The sequence below is a fragment of the Bombina bombina genome, chromosome 2, assembly GCF_027579735.1.
Source record: "Bombina bombina isolate aBomBom1 chromosome 2, aBomBom1.pri, whole genome shotgun sequence".
In the NCBI taxonomy this organism is placed as follows: domain Eukaryota; kingdom Metazoa; phylum Chordata; class Amphibia; order Anura; family Bombinatoridae; genus Bombina; species Bombina bombina.
In genome coordinates, this window is record NC_069500.1 from 828,756,465 (window position 1) to 828,775,556 (window position 19,092).

The 19,092-nt window shown below is 39.5% G+C and overlaps 1 protein-coding gene across 3 annotated transcripts in view; it reads left to right on the top strand.

Annotated features, from left to right (window-relative positions):
* Positions 1-13,538, top strand: part of FZR1 (fizzy and cell division cycle 20 related 1) — an 81,120-nt gene extending 67,582 nt beyond the window's left edge. For all 3 annotated transcript variants that reach the window (XM_053703112.1, XM_053703111.1, XM_053703113.1), the window contains 3 exons: positions 7,488-7,592; positions 11,018-11,110; positions 12,313-13,538. In XM_053703112.1, the coding sequence (XP_053559087.1) occupies positions 7,488-7,592; positions 11,018-11,110; positions 12,313-12,354 (240 nt within the window). In that variant the 3' untranslated portion in view covers positions 12,355-13,538. The remainder of the gene's footprint in view (positions 1-7,487; positions 7,593-11,017; positions 11,111-12,312) is intronic.
* The last annotated feature ends 5,554 nt before the right edge of the window (positions 13,539-19,092 follow it).

Sequence of the window (19,092 nt, forward strand, 5' to 3'; positions counted from 1 at the left end):
TGTCAAAGGTTTAGAAATTAGCATATGAGCCTACCTATGTTCAGTTTAACTAAGAATACCAAGAGAAAAAAGCAAATTTGATGATAAAAGTAAATTGGAAAGTTGATTAAAATTAAAAGTTCTATCTGAATAATGAAAGTTTAATTTATACTAGACTGTCCCTTTTTAAATGTCTTTTTCAAATAAAGATAGCAAAAGAACGAAGAAAAATTGATACTAGGAGTAAATTAGAAAGTTGCTTTAAATTGCATGCTCTCTGAATCACGAAAAAAAAAATGGGTTCAGTGTCCCTCATTCGGATCCTATTTAGGACATATGTATCCTTTTTATCAAGGATACTTATTCAGGACAGATATAACAAATGGGACATGGATATCCTTATTAGCTAAGAATAATTTCTTTTTTTTTTCCCCTTGAGGACATGATACTGTATGGGTTAAAGAGACATTTGGCTAAGGGAATAACTTATTGAGAAGCATTAACAGAAGCATCAGTTACTGGGCACTTTACTAGTGTATTTTGACATATTGAAGGGATGAGGAGAAATTAATTTGTGAAGCTCATTTTATTTAAAAGGTTTAACTGTGGGCAGTTTCTCTTCTCGCTCATGTGACGCCCGCACTTCCGGTATTTCTGAGCAGAGCTCAGTGAGCTTGCATTGCGCTGATTATCGCAGTGCAAAGCTCTGTGGGATGTTACTTTTCGATATATTTCTTAGCAACGGATAGTTTGTGTCAAGAGGAGAAGATCCTTGCCGTAAGTTTTAGATTCCTCTGACTAGTAGGTGTCATTCCTCTCCGGTAGGAACATCCCTATTTATAATTTTTTAATAAATTCTGAAAGATTTGTTTTCCTTTTCATATTACTCGGCTGAATTCTGTAAAATGGATTCTGAGTTAAATCAATCTGTCAGTTGATAAATGCTTATCTAAAACTTTAAAATTTTTAAGACAAATTACTCCCTTCTGAGCCAAATGTCTCTCAGGATAATGCTGTGCGTGACATGCCTCAGCTTTCTCCTCAAACGTTCCAAGCCTTAATGGTTTCCCATACTGTGCTTTCTGTGTCCTCTCAACCTCCTGGGGGTGTTTATTTACCTGGGGATTTTGCCGCTGTATCGGCGGCTTTGTCAGCTTTCCCTGCTTCGGGTAAGAGAAAATCTAAAATCAAATTCTGCTAGTAAGGCTTCTGACTACTCTAAATCTGCGCTGTCAACCTTTCTCAATTGTCTGAGGAGAATACGTCAGTAGCTTCTGAAGGTGAAATTTCAGACTCTGACACTTTGGCAGTGAAATCTTCAGAATCTGAAGAGGTTCATTTTAGATTTAAGCTTGAACATCTTCGGTTACTACTGAAGGAGGTTCTAGCTACTTTGGATGACTCTGAACCTTCGGTTGCTGCCAACCTTAAGTAGTCTTCTAAACTGGATAGAGTTTATGATTCTTCTTCTGAGGAGGAGGTTTTTCCTGTTCCTAGGAAAATATCTGAAATTATAGTCCATGAATGGGATAAGCCAGGGGTTCCTTTTTCCCCTTCCCCTGTTTTTAAGAAAGTGTTTCCTGTTGCAGACTCAATTTGAGACTCACTCAAGGCGCACCGTACCTAAGGAAGAAGGAGCTATCTCTACTCTAGCTAAAAACATCCTCTCTAGCAATGGTAATTTTGTTCTTTTAAGGATCCAATGGATAAAAAGCTGGAGGCTTATTTAAAGAGGATGTATGTCCATCAGGGCTTACAGTGGCAACCTGCGGCAAGTATTTCCACGGTTGCAAGGGCAGCATCTTATTGGTGCGATGCTCTGTCTCATCTGATTTCAGGAGAGACTACAGTTGAGATCGGCTCTTAAATTAGCCAATACCTTTATCTGTGATGCAAATATGCAGGTAATTAGACTGTGAGCTAAGATGTCTAGCTTCAGTTTTCTAGCTCGCAGAGGATTGTGGTTAAAATCTTGGTCAGCTGACGTTTCTTCAAAGGCCAAATCTTGGCTTTACCTTTTTTATAAGGGTAAGACTTTGGGCTTGTTCTGGCGGAGATCATTTCAGAGATTACAGGTGGAAAGGGATCTTTCCTCCCTCAGGACAAGAAAAATAGACCTAAAGGTTGTCAAACTTCAAATTTTCGGTACTTTTGCAACTTTAAGGGACAGAAGTCCTCCTCTTCCAGACCAATCCAGGTCCACTTGGAAATACAGTCAGCCCTGGAACAAGGGAAAACAAAACAAGAAGCCTTTCCGCTGACTCTAACTCAGCATGAATGGTCTGCCCCATCTAATTTTGGATTGGGTGGGGGGTAGACTTTCCTTTTTTCAACAGGCTTAGATATGCGATGTCCCAGATCCATGGGCTGTGGACATAGTATCTCAGGGTTACAATATAGGATTCAAGTCTTGCCCTCCAGGGGCCAGATTTCTCCTGTCAAGACTTACCTCAAACCAGGTAAAGAGAGAGGCCTTCTTAAATTGCGTAAAGGACCTATCCTCCCTGGGAGTTATTGTACCAGTCTTTCTAGAGGAACAGGGTCTAGGATCCTATTCAATTCTATTTGTGGTTCCCAAAAAAGAGGGAACTTTTCGTCCTATCCCAGATCTGAAGTGCCTCAACAAATTCCTCTGGGTTCCGTCCTTAAAGATGAAAACTATTCGTTCCATTCTGCAATTGGTTCAAGAAGGTCAGTTCATGACGACCATAGACCTGAAGGACGCTTATTTACATGTTCCCATTCACAGTGATCATTACCAGTTTCTACTGTTTGCCTTTTTGGACAAACATTTCCAGTTTATTGCACTTCCGTTTTGGTCTTGCCACAGCTCCCAGAATATTTACAAAGTTTCTGGGAGCTCTATTGCCAGTGATCAGATCCCAGGGAATTGCGGTGGCACATTATCTAGACGACATCCTGGTTCAGGCGTCGTCTTTTCATCTAGCAAAATCTCATACAGCGATGTTCTTGTCTCTTCTACTTCCCACGGATGGAAAATGAATCTAGAGAAGAGTTCTCTAGTGCCGTCTACAAGAGTGATTTTCCTAGGGACAATCATAGATTCTCTGTCCATGAAGATTTTCCTAACTGACGTCAGAAAATCCAAGCTTCTTGCCTTTCCCTCCAGTCTGCATTTCGTCCATCAGTGGCTCAATGCATGGAGGTGATTGGTCTGATGGTGGCTTCCATGGACATCATTCCTTTTTGTTTGGTTCCATCTGAGACCCCTACAACTTTGCATGCTCCGTCAATGGAACGGAAACCATTCCGATTTGTCACAAAGGGTTAATCTGGACCCCCTAATAAGAGACTCTCTCTCTCTCTCTCTCTCTCGTGGATTTCTCAGGATCATTTGTCTCGGGCACTTGCTTCCTGAGACCTTCCTGGGTGATTATAACTACGGACACCAACCTATCGGGCTGGGGAGCTGTTTGGGGTTCTCTAAAAGCTCAGGGCCCGTGGACTTGGGAGGAGTCTTCTCTCCCCATAAACATCTTGGAGTTGAGAGCAATCTTCAATGCCCTGTCAGCTTGGCCTCAATTATCTGTAGTCTGGGCCGGGGAGTTGGCCAGGTTCACCCTCGGGGGGGGGGGGGGTGAGGGTTCCGGAGTTTGATCTGATGGTGTCTCGTCAAAACGCCAAGCTTCCAAAGTACGGTTCAAGGTCAAGAGATTCTCAGGCTGCCTTGATAGATGCTCTTGGGTTTTCGGGCTAGCATACCGGTTTCCTCCATTTGCTCTCCTTGCATGCGTCATTGCTCGTATCAAACAGAGAGCATTCGGGATTCTAATAGCTCCTGCCTGGCCTCGCAGGATCTGGTTTGCTGATCTGGTAAAGATGTCATCTCTTCCACCTTGGAGGTTACTGCTGAGGATGGACCTTTTTAATTCTGGGTCCATTCCTCCACCTAAATCTAGATTCTCTGAAGCTGACTGCTTGGAGATTGAATGCCTAGTTCTGTCTAGACGTGGTTTTTCTGAAGCGGTCATTGATACTATGCTTCAGGCTTGCAAACCTGTTACTCGCAAGATTTGCCATAAGGTATGGTGTAAATCTTTGTTTAAATCTTTTTATTAGCATTTTAATAAACAATTATGCACAAGTAACTAGTGACACGGAGATATTTTCTCTCTCTCACATATTAATACTTCCTATTATATGTATAACACTATAATGACGAGGAATATTCTCTGTCAGACACAAGGTTGTGCTCGTGTCATCTTCATATGTTCTCTTGGTACACATCTAGAGTCTTTTTCCCGTGTTCTTATGAGAGAGGTATTTTAATCTCTATCTTGTGATCTGTATCAGGTTGTCTCACTTCCCTTTTAATCATACAAATATGTTACCCTTGGTCTATCTATCTTTTATCCAATCTGTTGATTTGGATCATTGTAGACGGTAATTGTGGTCAACCTAAAGTATTCTTAGTGAAATACATAAGACAAAGTCACAACAAAAAAAAAGAAAAAAAAGCCTCTTATTCCAGCCTCTATGACTCATCTTTCTAGGTGTCCCCCCGCCCCTCCCTTTAGGATCCAATAAAACCAGACCTCGCCAAAAGTGTCACTTGAGTTAATCAACTTTTTTTTTTTAACCTCTAGCCAGCTAGGTACACTCATTTTTCAGTATTTTGCTATACAGGTTCGTACCACTGTACATAATATTTTAATAAATATATTAATATGTTTATTATACTGTCTTATTGGTGCATGTAGGAGAGCTTGGTGAATAGTTAATTGAATGGGTTCATCCAGCAATTCGCTGAGTAAACAAGATAATTTTTCCCATATGGGTTTCACTTGCCCACATTCCCACCACATATGGCGTAAATATCTTTATTAGTGCGAATCGAAAAGGGTTTATCCTGGAGCCGGGTGAGGATTCCCTGTATTTAACCTTTCTCCAGGCCATCCTGTAGAAAATATGTCAGTCAGATTTCTGCATTATCTATCCTTTTGCACAAACATCTGGCAGACTTGCCAGATGTTCAAGCTTTTGTACAGATCCTGGTCAGAATCAGGCCTGTGTTTAAACCTGTTGCTCCTCCTTGGAGCCTAATCTAGTTCTTAAAGTTTTGCAACAGGCTCAGTTTGATATAAAAGTTATCTTGGAAGGTTTTGTTTCTCCTTGCTATTTCTTCCGCCCGTAGAGTTTCTGAGCTTTCAGCTCTGCAGTGTGATTCCCTGTACCTTATTTTGCATGCAGATAAGGTGGTGGTCCTTTGTACTAAATTGGGGTTTCTCCCTAAAGTGGTGTCGGATTGAAAAATTAATCAGGAAATTGTCCCTTTTTGTCCTAATCCTTCTCATAAGGAGCATCTTTTGCATTACTTGAATGTTGTGCACGCTCTTGAGTTTTACTTACAAGCTACTAAGGATTTTCGGCAATCTTCTGCCCTGTTTTCTCTGGAAAGCGTAAGGGTCAGAAGGCCACTGCTACTACTGTCTCTCTGGTTGAGAGGTTTGATTCGTTTGGCTTATGAGACTGCAGCCTTCCGAAAGAATTACGGCTCATTTCACTAGGGCTGTCTGCTTTTCTTGGGCTTTACAAAACAAAGCGTCTGTGGAACAGATTTACAAGGCGACAATATGGTCCTTTCTGCATAATGTTTCCAAATTCTACAAATTTATTCTTTGTGCCTCGGCTGAGGCTTATTTTGGGAGAAAGGTTCTTCAAGCGGTGGTGCCTCCTGTTTAGGTCCTCCTTCCTTGTTCTCCCTCCCTGTTCATTCAGTGTCCTCTAGCTAGCTTGGGTATTGGTTCCCACTAGTAATTGGAATGACGTAGAGGACTCTCCATGTCGTATAAAGGATGACAAAATGTATGCTTACCTGATAAATGTCTTTTTTTTTTTCCAGACATGGAGAGTCCATGACCACCCCTCTTCATTATAATTTGACAGTTTTTTTTTTGTTTTTTTTTTTGCGTAAACCTCGGGCACCTTTTTCACCATTATGTTTTCTTCTTTTTCCATTTTCCTTCGGCTGAATGACTGGGGATTATGGGTAAGTGAAGTTAAACTTAACAGCTTTGCTGGGGTGCTCTTTGCCTCCTCCAGCTGGCCAGTAGTTGAATATCTCACTAGTAAATGCAATGACGTTATGGACTCTACATGCCCGGAAAGAGAGAAATTTATCAGGTAAGCATATTTTGTTTTTTGGCTCTTGAAAGGAAAATACATAGATACATGGAAAAATATCACTATGGTTTACTAGTCCAGGAGTTAAAAGCTACTGGTCCAGAGGGAAAAGTTAATAGTCCTCTCAATGTTAAAGGGACAGTAAACACCACTTACATCTCTATTTATTCACAAAATATATAACCAATTAACTATTATCCACATACCTCCAATAGTGAAGAACATCATCACACACATAAATATCCTTATCGTTCTCATCTAAATATTGGTGTCCAAAATGGTCCCCAGTCTCCTCCCTCTACCTTCTTCATCCACGTTCAAAATTTTTTTCAATACCTCTGCTCATTCACGGTGCTTTCAAATGTGTCATCACGCAATGACATATCAATGTTACTGGCATGGCGATGCGCATCATCATCCTAGCTTCGTTACTGGATGTGCAGAATAGATCGATGCCCTGTGTACTTTTCTGCTCTGGCCGTAAATGCAAAGCACAGAGAAGTAGTTATCCGATGGTTCCGGATTGTTAGTTCCCCCAGATGTTGCGCATGCACAAATTTGCCAGGTGACGTGTGATCTGATGACTCAAGCGCTACAGTCCATGAACGGAAATAACTGATTTGCGAGTCGCTTACTAGAGGGGCATGTGGAATAATGGTTAGGACGTAGTATCCTTAGGGGCTGAGTTTGGGGGCCATTTTTAACGGTCTGGATGCACTTTTTGAATTTACTATGAGACACAATATGATGTGAATAGGTATATTAAGATGTTGCAGACTACTCAGCAGGTTCACAACTATTGAATAAGGTACATTTATATGGAGTGTTTACTGTCCCTTTTAAATTTCTAAGTCGTCCTTAACCACTGGAAATTTCTAGTCCCCCCCCCCCCCTTTTTTTTTGTTGTTTTGTTTTTTCTTGGAGGTGAGGACAAGTTAAACTTCATTAAAGGGACATTGTACACTAGATTTTTCTTTGCACAAATGTTTTGTAGATCCATTTATTCAGCCAATCTTGGGATGTTTTTGTAAAAAATATATAGTTTTGCTTTTTTAAATAACATTGTGCTGATTTTCATCCTCCTAACCAAGCCCAAAAGTTTTAGATGTATACAGACTTCATACTGCTTCTGTTTGTATATAATGGGTCTTTTCATATGCAGGGGAGGGGGGTTGCTATCATCTAACCTCACCAACAGTGCTTAATTGGGAGCTTTTAAGTAAGGTGTGGTGTGTGTGTTTTTTTGTTTTTTTTTTATCAGTATCTGTTCATATTATTCTATATAGTATTGACTATTACATGAAGGTAAATGAAAACTGGTGTATACTGCCCCTTTAACTGTTCTTTTTCTCAATCTCTGGCAGGTGAGCACTCACGGCTATTCACAGAACCAAATATTAGTCTGGAAATATCCGTCCCTCACACAGGTGGCAAAGCTGACAGGACATTCCTACAGAGTTTTATATTTGGTGAGTTGCTGTTCTTAACTTTGCTACACTACTCTGCTGTTTCTTACTTTTCATATAGAGGCATCCGTGGCAAGATAAATGTAAACAAGCGGTTGAGCTTGTTCTCCTCTTTAGCAGGAGTGTAATATGTGTGTATATATATATATATATATATATATATATATATATATATATATATATATATATATATATATATATATATATATATATATATATATATATATATATATATATATATATATATATATATATATATATATTCTCTAGATTTTTGAGGATTGACTACGACAGGAGAGTCTAAGTTTACCAAGAAGCCAACCTTTCCTAAACAATACCCAAAGGTGTACAGGCTTGAATCTGAAGAGAACTACTTCAACACCAGATGAAGGAATTATACTGTCCGACTCGGAGATTTAACCCTCAGATGCTACCGACTATCCTCCTTATCAGACAAGGAAGGCAATATGTATAGTAGCAAGCGGAGCAGAATCCTTACATACTGATCAATTACATTTCCTCTAGCAATTTCCCTTTTAAAATGGGAAACGCAGATAATGCCACAGATACCAGGAGACACCTGGGCAGAAAATTCTGCAACAAATAACTCCTCCAGAAGAATGAGAGGAACTGTAAAATTACAGTTGTGACCACATCAGAACAAAGAAAAGGTTTTCCATTCAAATACAAATTCTTTTCTCTTGCAATCCCAGAAGGAATGGAGATAAGTAAGACATTTTACATATGTTTCTTTTATTTCAATCATGGGTAAATAAAACAAAGTGCAAGCCCTTTAAACTCCAACAGTCTAACGTAACACTAGTGCTGATTGCATAATTACAGTCAAAAGCCTGATTTTGTAACACATGAAAAGAAATCTGCTCGACTTCTCACATTATCGATATAGAAACGATGCTCCGCTCTCGTTGACGGAGAACGAGGCGGAGTCATCCGGACTGTCATCCAAGATGGCGCTTTTCCTCCCTTAAAGGAGGTGGTGGGACATGTAGACGGCATGGAGATGAAGCGTGCAAACATTGCGCTTTATTCTGCTGCACCCAGGCTACAGCCTAAAGTATAGTGCAAGGTACGTAAATAAAGGCATTGCACCGCTTCCTAAAGAAACGGAATAGAATACCCAACTCCGAAAAAAAATTGCTCCTCATAAAGCAATTAATTTACTCAGCTATACAAATCCTTAGAAATGGCGCCCTATGCGCTTTTTCCTCATGAGCTGACCAAATCCAGATTAACAATTGACAGTTTAAAAATTTAAATTTAAGCCCCAAAATGGTTAACCCCTTCCTTATTAAGGAGATTAACCCCTAGTCTCCAAGACACATGACTAAAGTGCCTGCATACTGCCCTAAGTATCCCTCAGTGCCAGCCTTCTAGCCCCAGAAGAACAAAAGGCACATACCTGTATTCTAGTTGTCCGGCAGTCAGACGACCCACAAAGTTTGAGAGGATGCCGCTCCTCACAGAGACCTGTGTAAAAAGAAAGACAGAGTAAACTTACTCAGGCTTTCTATACCAGGGCAGCAACATGTTAGGAAAACACAGCAAAGCCCACTTTACAAGTTACTAACTGCTTTAAAGCCACCACAGCCCTGCTGAAGAGACTAACGTAAAGTACAGCTATACCTAGATTTTGATGGAAGGCCAGAGCAATCTTGCCCACACTTCAAAATAAAAAATCTTAATCAGGACACCTCGTTTCTTAACCTCTTCCTTGTATGAGAGGTAAAGAGAATGACTGGGGGTTGTGGGAAGGGAAGTGATACTTAACAGCTTTGCTGTGGTGCTCTTTGCCTCCTCCTGCTGGCCAGGAGTGATATTCCCAACAGTAATTAAAGATGATCAGTGCACTCTGTCATTTAGAAGGAAAAAAACCCAAAAAAAACAGTATACATTTTCATTCTTTATTTTGCCTTATTTTTCTGTTATTAAAGGAAGATTAAATTGCTGTGCACAGCTACTGTAGTATGGTTACTACTCACTAATCTATTGCTGCAGCTCTCTTGAAAGCAGTGTTCCTATTTTAACCCCTGAAATGCTGTCCAATGTAGAAGCTCCACCTCTTTTTATACTGGGGGCTGCCATCTTGGAGTACATGTATTCTCACATACTGTGACAGAAGAAATGTGCATTACAATGAGGTTGTCAACTTTTTTTTTTGTGCTAATGTGCTTCATGAGGAGGAGCTTTACATTTTTGCAGTGGCTGCATTGCTCTATGTTGAGTGTTTTTTAAATTAGTATTTTGTGTAACTGTAAGTCTCACACAATGTATCATGCACACTAACTGAGAACGTGACTGTGCACGTGAGTGTGCCCTGCTTTTGTCACAAAGTATTAAATTACCTAAACTCCAAGATGAAGAGGCAGTGCTTAAAGTAGTGATAAACTCTCCCCTTTTTTAAAAAAAATCCCACCTGGAGTCTTAGCTATATTTTAGATAAACTTTCATTCATCAGTTGTAACATAGATGAGATATATAGATGTATATATTATATATGTATGTGTGTGCCAACGGTCTGAATTGTTTTTGTTGTAGCAAGAGTGCTGATTGGACAACAATTCAAACCTTTAGTTCACAGAAAAATTTACTTTTGGAGTGGGGGGGTATTTGAATTTCATATCTATATTAAAAAGTAAGTTATAGTGCATCTTCATTACAAATAATGAATTAAACTCCATCTAAAATATCACTAACATTGAGGATCTGTTTTCAAAAAGGGGAGAGTTTACCATCATTCTAAGTATCTGGCACCTTTTTAAGATATTTAAATAGGAGACCTGATTTGAAAAGAGTTCAGGAACAGGAGGAAATATCGTAACACTGTGAATAGTTACTATCCTTTTGTAGTTTGTATTCTACAGTTTAATGTTGTGTTTTTTTGTTTGTTGTTTACTCTAACCTTTTTGGGTTTCCTAAAGACGTGCATATTCCAGACTTCTGAAGCCCTAAGTCTGGAACAGTCTCTACTCAAATAGAAATTAACTTCTGACCTCCGCAAAAGGCAAAATAGAGAGAGGGGGCATTTTAGAAGGGTGCTACAAAAGCATGCAAATGTTATAACAGCATGACAGGTTTAAAAAGCAATTAAACTTTTTGTATGTAGACCTTTTGCAATGTAGTGTTTTAAAATCCAGCGATACGGAATTTTATGTGTATATAAAAGGGGTACTTGATTAATACATATAATTAAAATTACACACGCACCAGGGTATTTGTGTGTGTGTGTGTATATATATATATATATATATATATATATATATATATATATATATATATATATATATATATATATATATATATATATATATATATATATATACATATATACATACATATATATTTTTATATATTATATATAGTTTTTTTTAAACGTCTGGTATTTAATTTTTCTCTCCACTCACTTTTAGGCCATGTCCCCAGATGGAGAGGCCATTGTTACAGGGGCTGGGGATGAAACACTAAGATTTTGGAATGTTTTTAGCAAAACCCGCTCCACAAAGGTGAGTAGTATTCAAAGATTAGTTAAGAGCATGCACAATGTTTGGTTTGGATAACTATATGGCAGCAGTTTACAAGAACGATTTTAACATGGTTTCCATCTAGTGATGAAAAGCATTGTTACAAAACTGCTTCCATATAGTTTTCCATAAATGTGTACCCTACATATTCTATTAACCAATTACAATTCTAAGACTATTTCCAATTTTGGATTTCATGTCCATTTAAAGGGGCATAAACCCCAAAAAATTCTCTCGATTTAGATAGAACATAGAATTGTAAACAACTTTACAATGTACTTCTATTATCAAATGTTCTTTGTTTTTTGTTATCCTTTGTTGAAAAGCAGAAAGGTAATTTCAGGATTGTGCACGTCTGCTGCAGTTTTGCAAGAATGTTATACATTAGCAAGAGCACTAGATGGTAGCACTATTTCCTATCATATAGTGCTCCAGACATGTGCACACTACCTATCTAGATATCTCTTCAGCAACGAATAACAAGAAAATGAAGCAAATTTGATAATAAAAGTAAATTGGAAACTTTTTGTTTTAAAATTGTATTCTCTATCTAAATGTTTTTTTGGGTTTTATGTCCCTTTAATGCACATTTGAGCATACAGTGTCTCTGCTGGGGCAGATTAGGAATCCACGGCATTAAGCTAGTAATGGCAAAAATAGAGGGCATCTGTGTCTAATTTTTCAATCTACTTCCAAGGGTCAGGACACTTTTTTGAAGCTGCTTAGTAGTTGGGGTTTGTCAAACTGTGGAGTAATATATTGATATGTAAAGTTAGGATAGAATAAGACTAGGGATGTGCATTTGCAGGTTTTCGGATGACTCAATGAGGAAGAAGGGGGGCGCTTGTGGCATTTCGCTATTTTTCGGAGCTGGATGACTGCTTGTGAAAGTGCGACACACTAAGAGATGTGCAAATCCAGATATAGTGGCTTGCACTTTCACAAGAAGAAATCTGACTCCAAAAAATAGCCGAACGCTATGACCAGCTGCCTTGCACTTTCGGAGGCATCCGAAACCTCCAAATGCACATCCCTATTAAAGACCAATCTAGGGCCAATGATCAGGCCTCTAGTCTACAAATCAGAAAACTAAGGAGAGCAGCCATGCAGTGTTTCTGTGCCTGAGTGTTGGGCATGCCCTTCTTTAAAAGTTTAGTAACTTGTGTTTTTCTTTTCTCTCCTAGGAGTCGGTTTCTGTTCTTAACCTCTTCACCAGAATACGGTAAACCCTCTTGCTCTGCAGCCCCCATTCGTCAGTGAAACCACTCTCCATTTGCTGACCTTTATCAATAATTAAAGGACTCTTTCTATGGCAAGAGCCTCCTGTGTAATACAGAGCCAGCAGGGAAACCAACAAAAGACTTTTAGAGAGGAGCCTATATAACATATATATAAATATTATTTTTTTTGAGGGTAGTGGGAAGGAATACTACTGCCCTCCTTCAGCCTAGAGTGAATGGGGGTAGCCCCAAAGTCTATATATATGTATGTAACTGTGTATATAAATGATGTATATCTTATTTTGGGATTAACCCCTTGTGTGATGTGTTTGCAGTCCCCTCTGATGGTCAGTGATTAAGGCAACTGTATATGTTTTTTATTTCCCCTCCTTTTTCAATAGCAAAGCTGTGCATTATGGTGGTAAGGAGTGTTAAATAATTATTGTACTTTGCCAACCATATTCTTTAGATACTCTGTACAACTTTATTTGCTTCCTGCTAACCTTCTACCAATGTTTCTCTGCTCCAGTCCTTGGGATATACAAACAAGTGGTTTTGTAATCCGATCAGTTTGTAGTCAAAGTAGAGATCTTTTGGTATCCTGAGAACTGAAGACGAGGAAAGCTGCCCTACACCTTCCAAACACCTATAACACTCTGCCCTTCTTGAGGGGCTGTAATGTGTGGTGCTGATTTTATGGATGTGTGAATGGAAGACTGGGTTTCTCATTCTGTAATTTGCTCGTTTGATGCTGTTGCAGTTTATATTTCTTTTTATGAGTGGAGCTCTGTATTTTTAAATGTTAATTTAATATCTGTTTAGAAAATGGCCAGGTTCTTGTGCTCACCTCCTCAATGTGTTAAAAATTTGTTATTCAAAAACTAAAAAACAATGAAGTATGGGATGGACTGGGAGGTGATTGAAAGCTGGGGAGGAGCGTAAAAAAAACCTTTTTGTTTTAAGGAAAGCACTTATCTTTGTTTACTGAAAATGTACCCCTTTGTCCTCATACAAGACAATTGTTACCCCTGGCAGAAAATAATCTAATGTGAGCATTGTCAAGATTTGTGCTCTGTATTGAAGATGAGGACTTTTCTAATTCCATTATAAGGAGTGCCAATATCTTTATTCTTTGTTTTTAAAGAACAAAACAAAACAAACAACAAAAAAAATGAATGTTGAGAACATAACCGACTGACTTCTTTATTTCATTAATCCTTGTCCCAGGGTGCCTGTGTCTGATTGTGCTTTTTGATAGCAATGTGTGAGTTTACTTTCATTAAAGGACCACTAAACACAGAATATCATACTTAATAAATGCATAATAGACCATGCAAAAACACTGTTTAAATCTCACATGAGTAGTTTATTTTTATTTTTTTTCCCCCCATGACAAATTTCAAAGTTTAGTTTTATTTTCCTTCAAACTGCATCATGTGACAGCCATCAGCCAATCACAAAATGCATGTATATATATTCCGTGTATCTTGCACATGCTCGGTAGGAGCTGGTTCCTCAGTATGCATATTTAGATACTGGAGGTGAATTGAAAGTGTATTTAAAATGGTGTCCTCTATGAATCGTGTGTTTAATTTTGACTTTAGTGGTCCTTTTTAAGGGATGTTGTACTGTAAAATGGATTCCCCTTTAATGTGTTCTCAATGATACCCTTTAACCTGCTGGAGTTTTTTTTAAATTGTGTACAAATGGCTCCTTTTTATTTTGTCATTTAAAACAGTTGTCTGTTGAAACCACCACCTATACTGCTATTGCAAAGCTGTGTTAACAAAAGGCAGCAGCTGAATTCATCCTTCTGGGGGTGGTAGAGAGAGTAAATGAAAATTGTTTTTTTTGTACTATTCTATGCATTGGCATTTTGTGAATACAGAAATAAGATTAGGTAATCTCTCCTTGCAAGCTCATCCTATTTAAATGGGTACTGGTTTAAATTAACAAAACCATCTATTTCATATAAAAAAAATAAACCAAAGGAGCAATTTCCCATATATTGAATACTCTGTAGCCGGTATAAATGGTCATTGGAAACCTAGTAAGGAAAAACAATTTCAGTACAGCGTCCCTTTTCTCTTAAGTGTATCCAGTCCACGGATCATCCATTACTTGTGGGATATTCTCCTTCCCAACAGGAAGTTGCAAGAGGATCACCCACAGCAGAGCTGCTATATAGCTCCTCCCCTCACTGCCATATCCAGTCATTCTCTTGCAACTCTCAACAAAGATGGACGTAGTAAGAGGAGAGTGGTGTATTATAGTTAGTTTTTTAACTTCAATCAAAAGTTTATTTTTAAATGGTACCGGAGTGTACTGTTTCATCTCAGTCAGCATTAGAAGAAGAATCTGCCTGTGATTTCTATGATCTTAGCAGAATTAACTAAGATCCACTGCCGTTCTCACATATTCTGAGGAGTGAGGTAACTTCAGAGGGGGAATGGCGTGCAGGTTTTCCTGCAATAAGGTATGTGCAATTAATATATTTCTAGGGATGGAATTTGCTAGAAAAATGCTGCTGATACCGGATTAATGTAAGTTAAGCCTTAAATGCAGTGATAGCGACTGGTATCAGGCTTATTAACAGAGATGCATACTCTTATAAAAGTGTAATATAAAACGTTTGCTGGCATGTTAATCGCTTTTATATGTTTGGTGACAAAACTTATTGGGGCCTAGTTTGTTTCTAGGCAAAAATCAAGCCAGCCATGTGGAAAAAGTTTCCTGAAGCTTTCCACTGTTGCAATATGAGTGGGAAGGGCCTATTTCTCTTGTAAGGTGTATCCAGTCCACGGATCATCCATTACTTGTGGGATATTCTCATTCCCAACAGGAAGTTGCAAGAGGACACCCACAGCAGAGCTGTAATATAGCTCCTCCCCTAACTGTCATAGCCAGTCATTCTTTAGCAACTCTCAACTAGAAAGGATGTTGTAGGAGAGAGTGGTTAAATTTAGCTAGTTTATTTTCTTCAATCAAAAGTTTATTTTTAAATAGTACCGGAGTTGTGCTATTTTATCTCAGGCAGTAAATAGAAGAAGAATCTGCCTGAGGTTTCTATGATCTTAGCAGGTTGTAACTAAGATCCATTGCTGTTCTCACATATGTCTGAGGGGATTACACAGATGAGGTAACTTCAGCGAGAGAATGGCGTGCAGTTTATTCTGCTATCAGGTATGTGCAGTTATAATTTTTTCTAGAGATGGAAAACACTAGAAAATGCTGCTGATACCGGATTAATGTAAGTTAAGCCTGAATACAGTGATTTAATAACGACTGGTATCATGCTTACTCCCAGGGGTAATACCCTTATGATATTGCAATATAAAACGTTTGCTGGCATGTTTAATCGTTTTTATATATGCTTTGGTGATAAAACTTTATTGGGGCCTAGTTTTTTCCACATGGCTGGCTTAAATTTTGACTAGAAACCTGAGGCTTTCCACTGTTGTGGTATAAAAAGTTACAGTTGGTGCACTTAAAATTACAAACTGTGACATCCAGCTTCCCTCAAAGGCCCTCTGAATGCTATAGGACATCTCTAAAGGGCCCAAAGGCTTTCCAAAGTCGTTTATTGGGGAAGGTAGGGCCACAGCTTGCTGTGGCAGTTGGTTATGACTGTTAAAAAACGTCTATTTCGTTTTTTGAACTAAGGGGTTAATCATCCATTTGCACGTGGGTGCAATGCTCTGTTAGCCTATTATACACACTGTAAAAATTTCGTTTGATTTACTGCATTTTTTCACTGTTTTTCAAATTCTGACAAAATTTGTTTCTCTTAAAGGCACAGTACCGGTTTTTATATTTGCTTGTTAACTTGATTTTAAAGTGTTTTCCAAGCTTGCTAGTCTCATTGCTAGTCTGTATAAACATGTCTGACATAGCTTTTAAACATAATAAACAAGGAGTTTCTTCTATGGTGGAACCCCCTCTTAGAATGTGTACCAAATGTACTGATTTCATTTTATGCAATAAAGATCATTTTCTGTCTTTAAAAAAATTATCACCAGAGGAATCTGACGAGGGGGAAGTTATGCCGTCTAACTTTCCCCACGTGTCAGACCCTTTGACAACCGCTTAAGGGACTCACGCTCAAATGGCGCCAAGTACATCTAGGGCGCCCATAGCGTTTACTTTACAAGACATGGCGGCAGTCATGGATAATACTGTCAGCGGTATTAGCCAGACTACCTGAACTTAGAAGTAAGCGAGATAGCTCTGGGGTGAGACAAAATGCAGAGCATACTGACGCTTTAAGAACCATGTCTGATACTGCCTCACAATATGCAGAAGCTCAGGAAAGAGAGCTTCAGTCAGTGGGTGATGTTAATGACTCAGGAAAGATACCTGATTCTAATATTTCTGCATTTAAATTTAAGCTTGAACACCTCCGCGTGTTGCTTAGGGAGGTTTTAGCTGCTCTGAATGACTGTGATACCATTGCAGTGCCAGAGAAATTGTGTAGACTGGATAAATACTATGCAGTGCCGGTGTGTACTGATGTTTTTCCAAATACCTAAAAGGTTTACAGAAATTGTTAATAAGGAATGGGATAGACCAGGTGTGCCGTTCTCTTCCCCTCCTATTTTTAGAAAAATGTTTCCAATAGACGCCACCACACGGGACTTATGGCAGACAGTCCCTAAGGTGGAGGGAGCAGTTTCTACTCTAGTAAAGCGTTCTACTATCCCTGTCGAGGACAGTTGTGCTTTTTTTTTTTTTTAGATCCAATGGATAAAAAAATTAGAGGTTACCTTAAGAAAATATTTATTCAACAAGGTTTTATCCTACAGCCCCTTGCATGCATTGCCCCTGTCACTGCTGCTGCGGCGTACTGGTTTGAGTCTCTGGAAGAGGCTTTACAGGTAGCGACTCCATTGGATGACATACTTGGCAAACTTAGAGCACTTAAGCTAGCCAATTCTTTTATTCTGATGCCATTGTTCATTTGACTAAACTAACGGCTAAGAATTCTGGTTTTGCTATACAGGCGCGCAGAGCGCTATGGCTTAGATCATGGTCAGCTGACGTGACTTCAAAATCTAAGCTACTTAACATTCCCTTCAAGGGGCAGACCATATTCGGGCCTGGTTTGAAGGAGATTATTGCTGATATCACTGGAGGAAAAGGTCATGCCCTTCCTCAGGACAGGTCCAAAAATAGAGCCAAACAGTCTAATTTTCGTGCTTTTCGAAACTTCAAGGCAGGTGCGGCATCAACGTCCTCTAATGCTAAACAAGAGGGAACTTTTGCTCAATCCAAGACGGTCTGGAGACCAATCCAGACCTGGAAAAAAGGTAAGCAGGCCAAAAAGCCTGCTGCTGCCTCTAAGACAGCATGAAGGAACGGCCACCTATCTGGTAACGGATCTAGTAGGGGGCAGACTTTCACTCTTCGCCCAGGCGTGGGCAAGAGATGTTCAGGATCCCTGGGCATTGGAAATTATATCCCAGGGATATCTCCTGGACTTAAAAGCTTCCCCCCCAAAAAGGGAGATTTCACCTTTCACAATTATCTGCAACCCAGATAAAGAGAGAGGCATTCTTACACTGTGTACGAGACCTCCTAGTTATGGGAGTGATCCATCCAGTTCCAAAGGAGGAACAGGGACAGGTTTTTTACTCAAATCTGTTTGTGGTTCCCAAAAAAGAGGGAACCTTCAGACCAATTTTGGATCTAAAGATCTTAAACAAATTCCTCAAAGTTCCATCATTCAAGATGGAAACTATTCGTACCATCCTACTAATGATCCAGGAGGGTCAATATATGACTACAGTGGATCTAAAGGATGCTTATCTTCACATTCCGATACACAAAGATCATCATCGGTTTCTCAGGTTTGCCTTTCTAGACAGGCATTACCAGTTTGTAGCTCTTCCCTTTGGATTAGCTACAGCCCCAAGAATCTTTACAAAGGTTCTAGGGTCGCTTCTGGCGGTCCTAAGGCCGCGGGGCATAGAAGTAGCCCCTTATTTAGACGACATCCTGATACAGGCGTCAAACTTCCAAATTGCCATGTCTCATACGGACGTAGTACTGGCATTTCTGAGGTCGCATGGGTGGAAAGTGAACGAGGAAAAGAGTTCTCTATCCCCACTCACAAGAGTTTCCTTTCTAGGGACTCTGATAGATTCTGTAGAAATGAAAATTTACCTGACGGAGTCCAGGTTATCAAAGCTTCTAAATTCCTGCCGGGTTCTTCATTCCATTCCGCGCCCTTCGGTGTCTGTGTTATGGAAGTAATCGGCTTAATGGTAGCGGCAATGGACATAGTGCTGTTTGCACGCTTACATCTCAGACCGCTGCAACTATGCATGCTTAGTCAGTGGAACAGGGATTACACAGATTTGTCCCCTCAACTGAATCTGGACCAAGAGACCAGGGATTCTCTTCTCTGGTGGCTATCTCGGGTCCATCTGTCCAAAGGTATGACCTTTCGCAGGCCAGATTGGACAATTGTAACAGATGCCAGCCTTCTAGGTTGGGGTGCAATCTGGAAGTCCCTGAAGGCTCAGGGATCGTGGACTCAGGAGGAGTCTCTCCTTCCAATAAATATTCTGGAACTAAGAGCGATATTCAATGCTCTTCAGGCTTGGCCTCAGTTAGCAACTCTGAGGTACATCAGATTTCAGTCGGACAACATCATGACTGTAGCTTACATCAACCATCAAGGGGGAACAAGAAGTTCCCTAGCGATGTTAGAAGTTTCAAAAATAATTCGCTGGGCAGAGATTC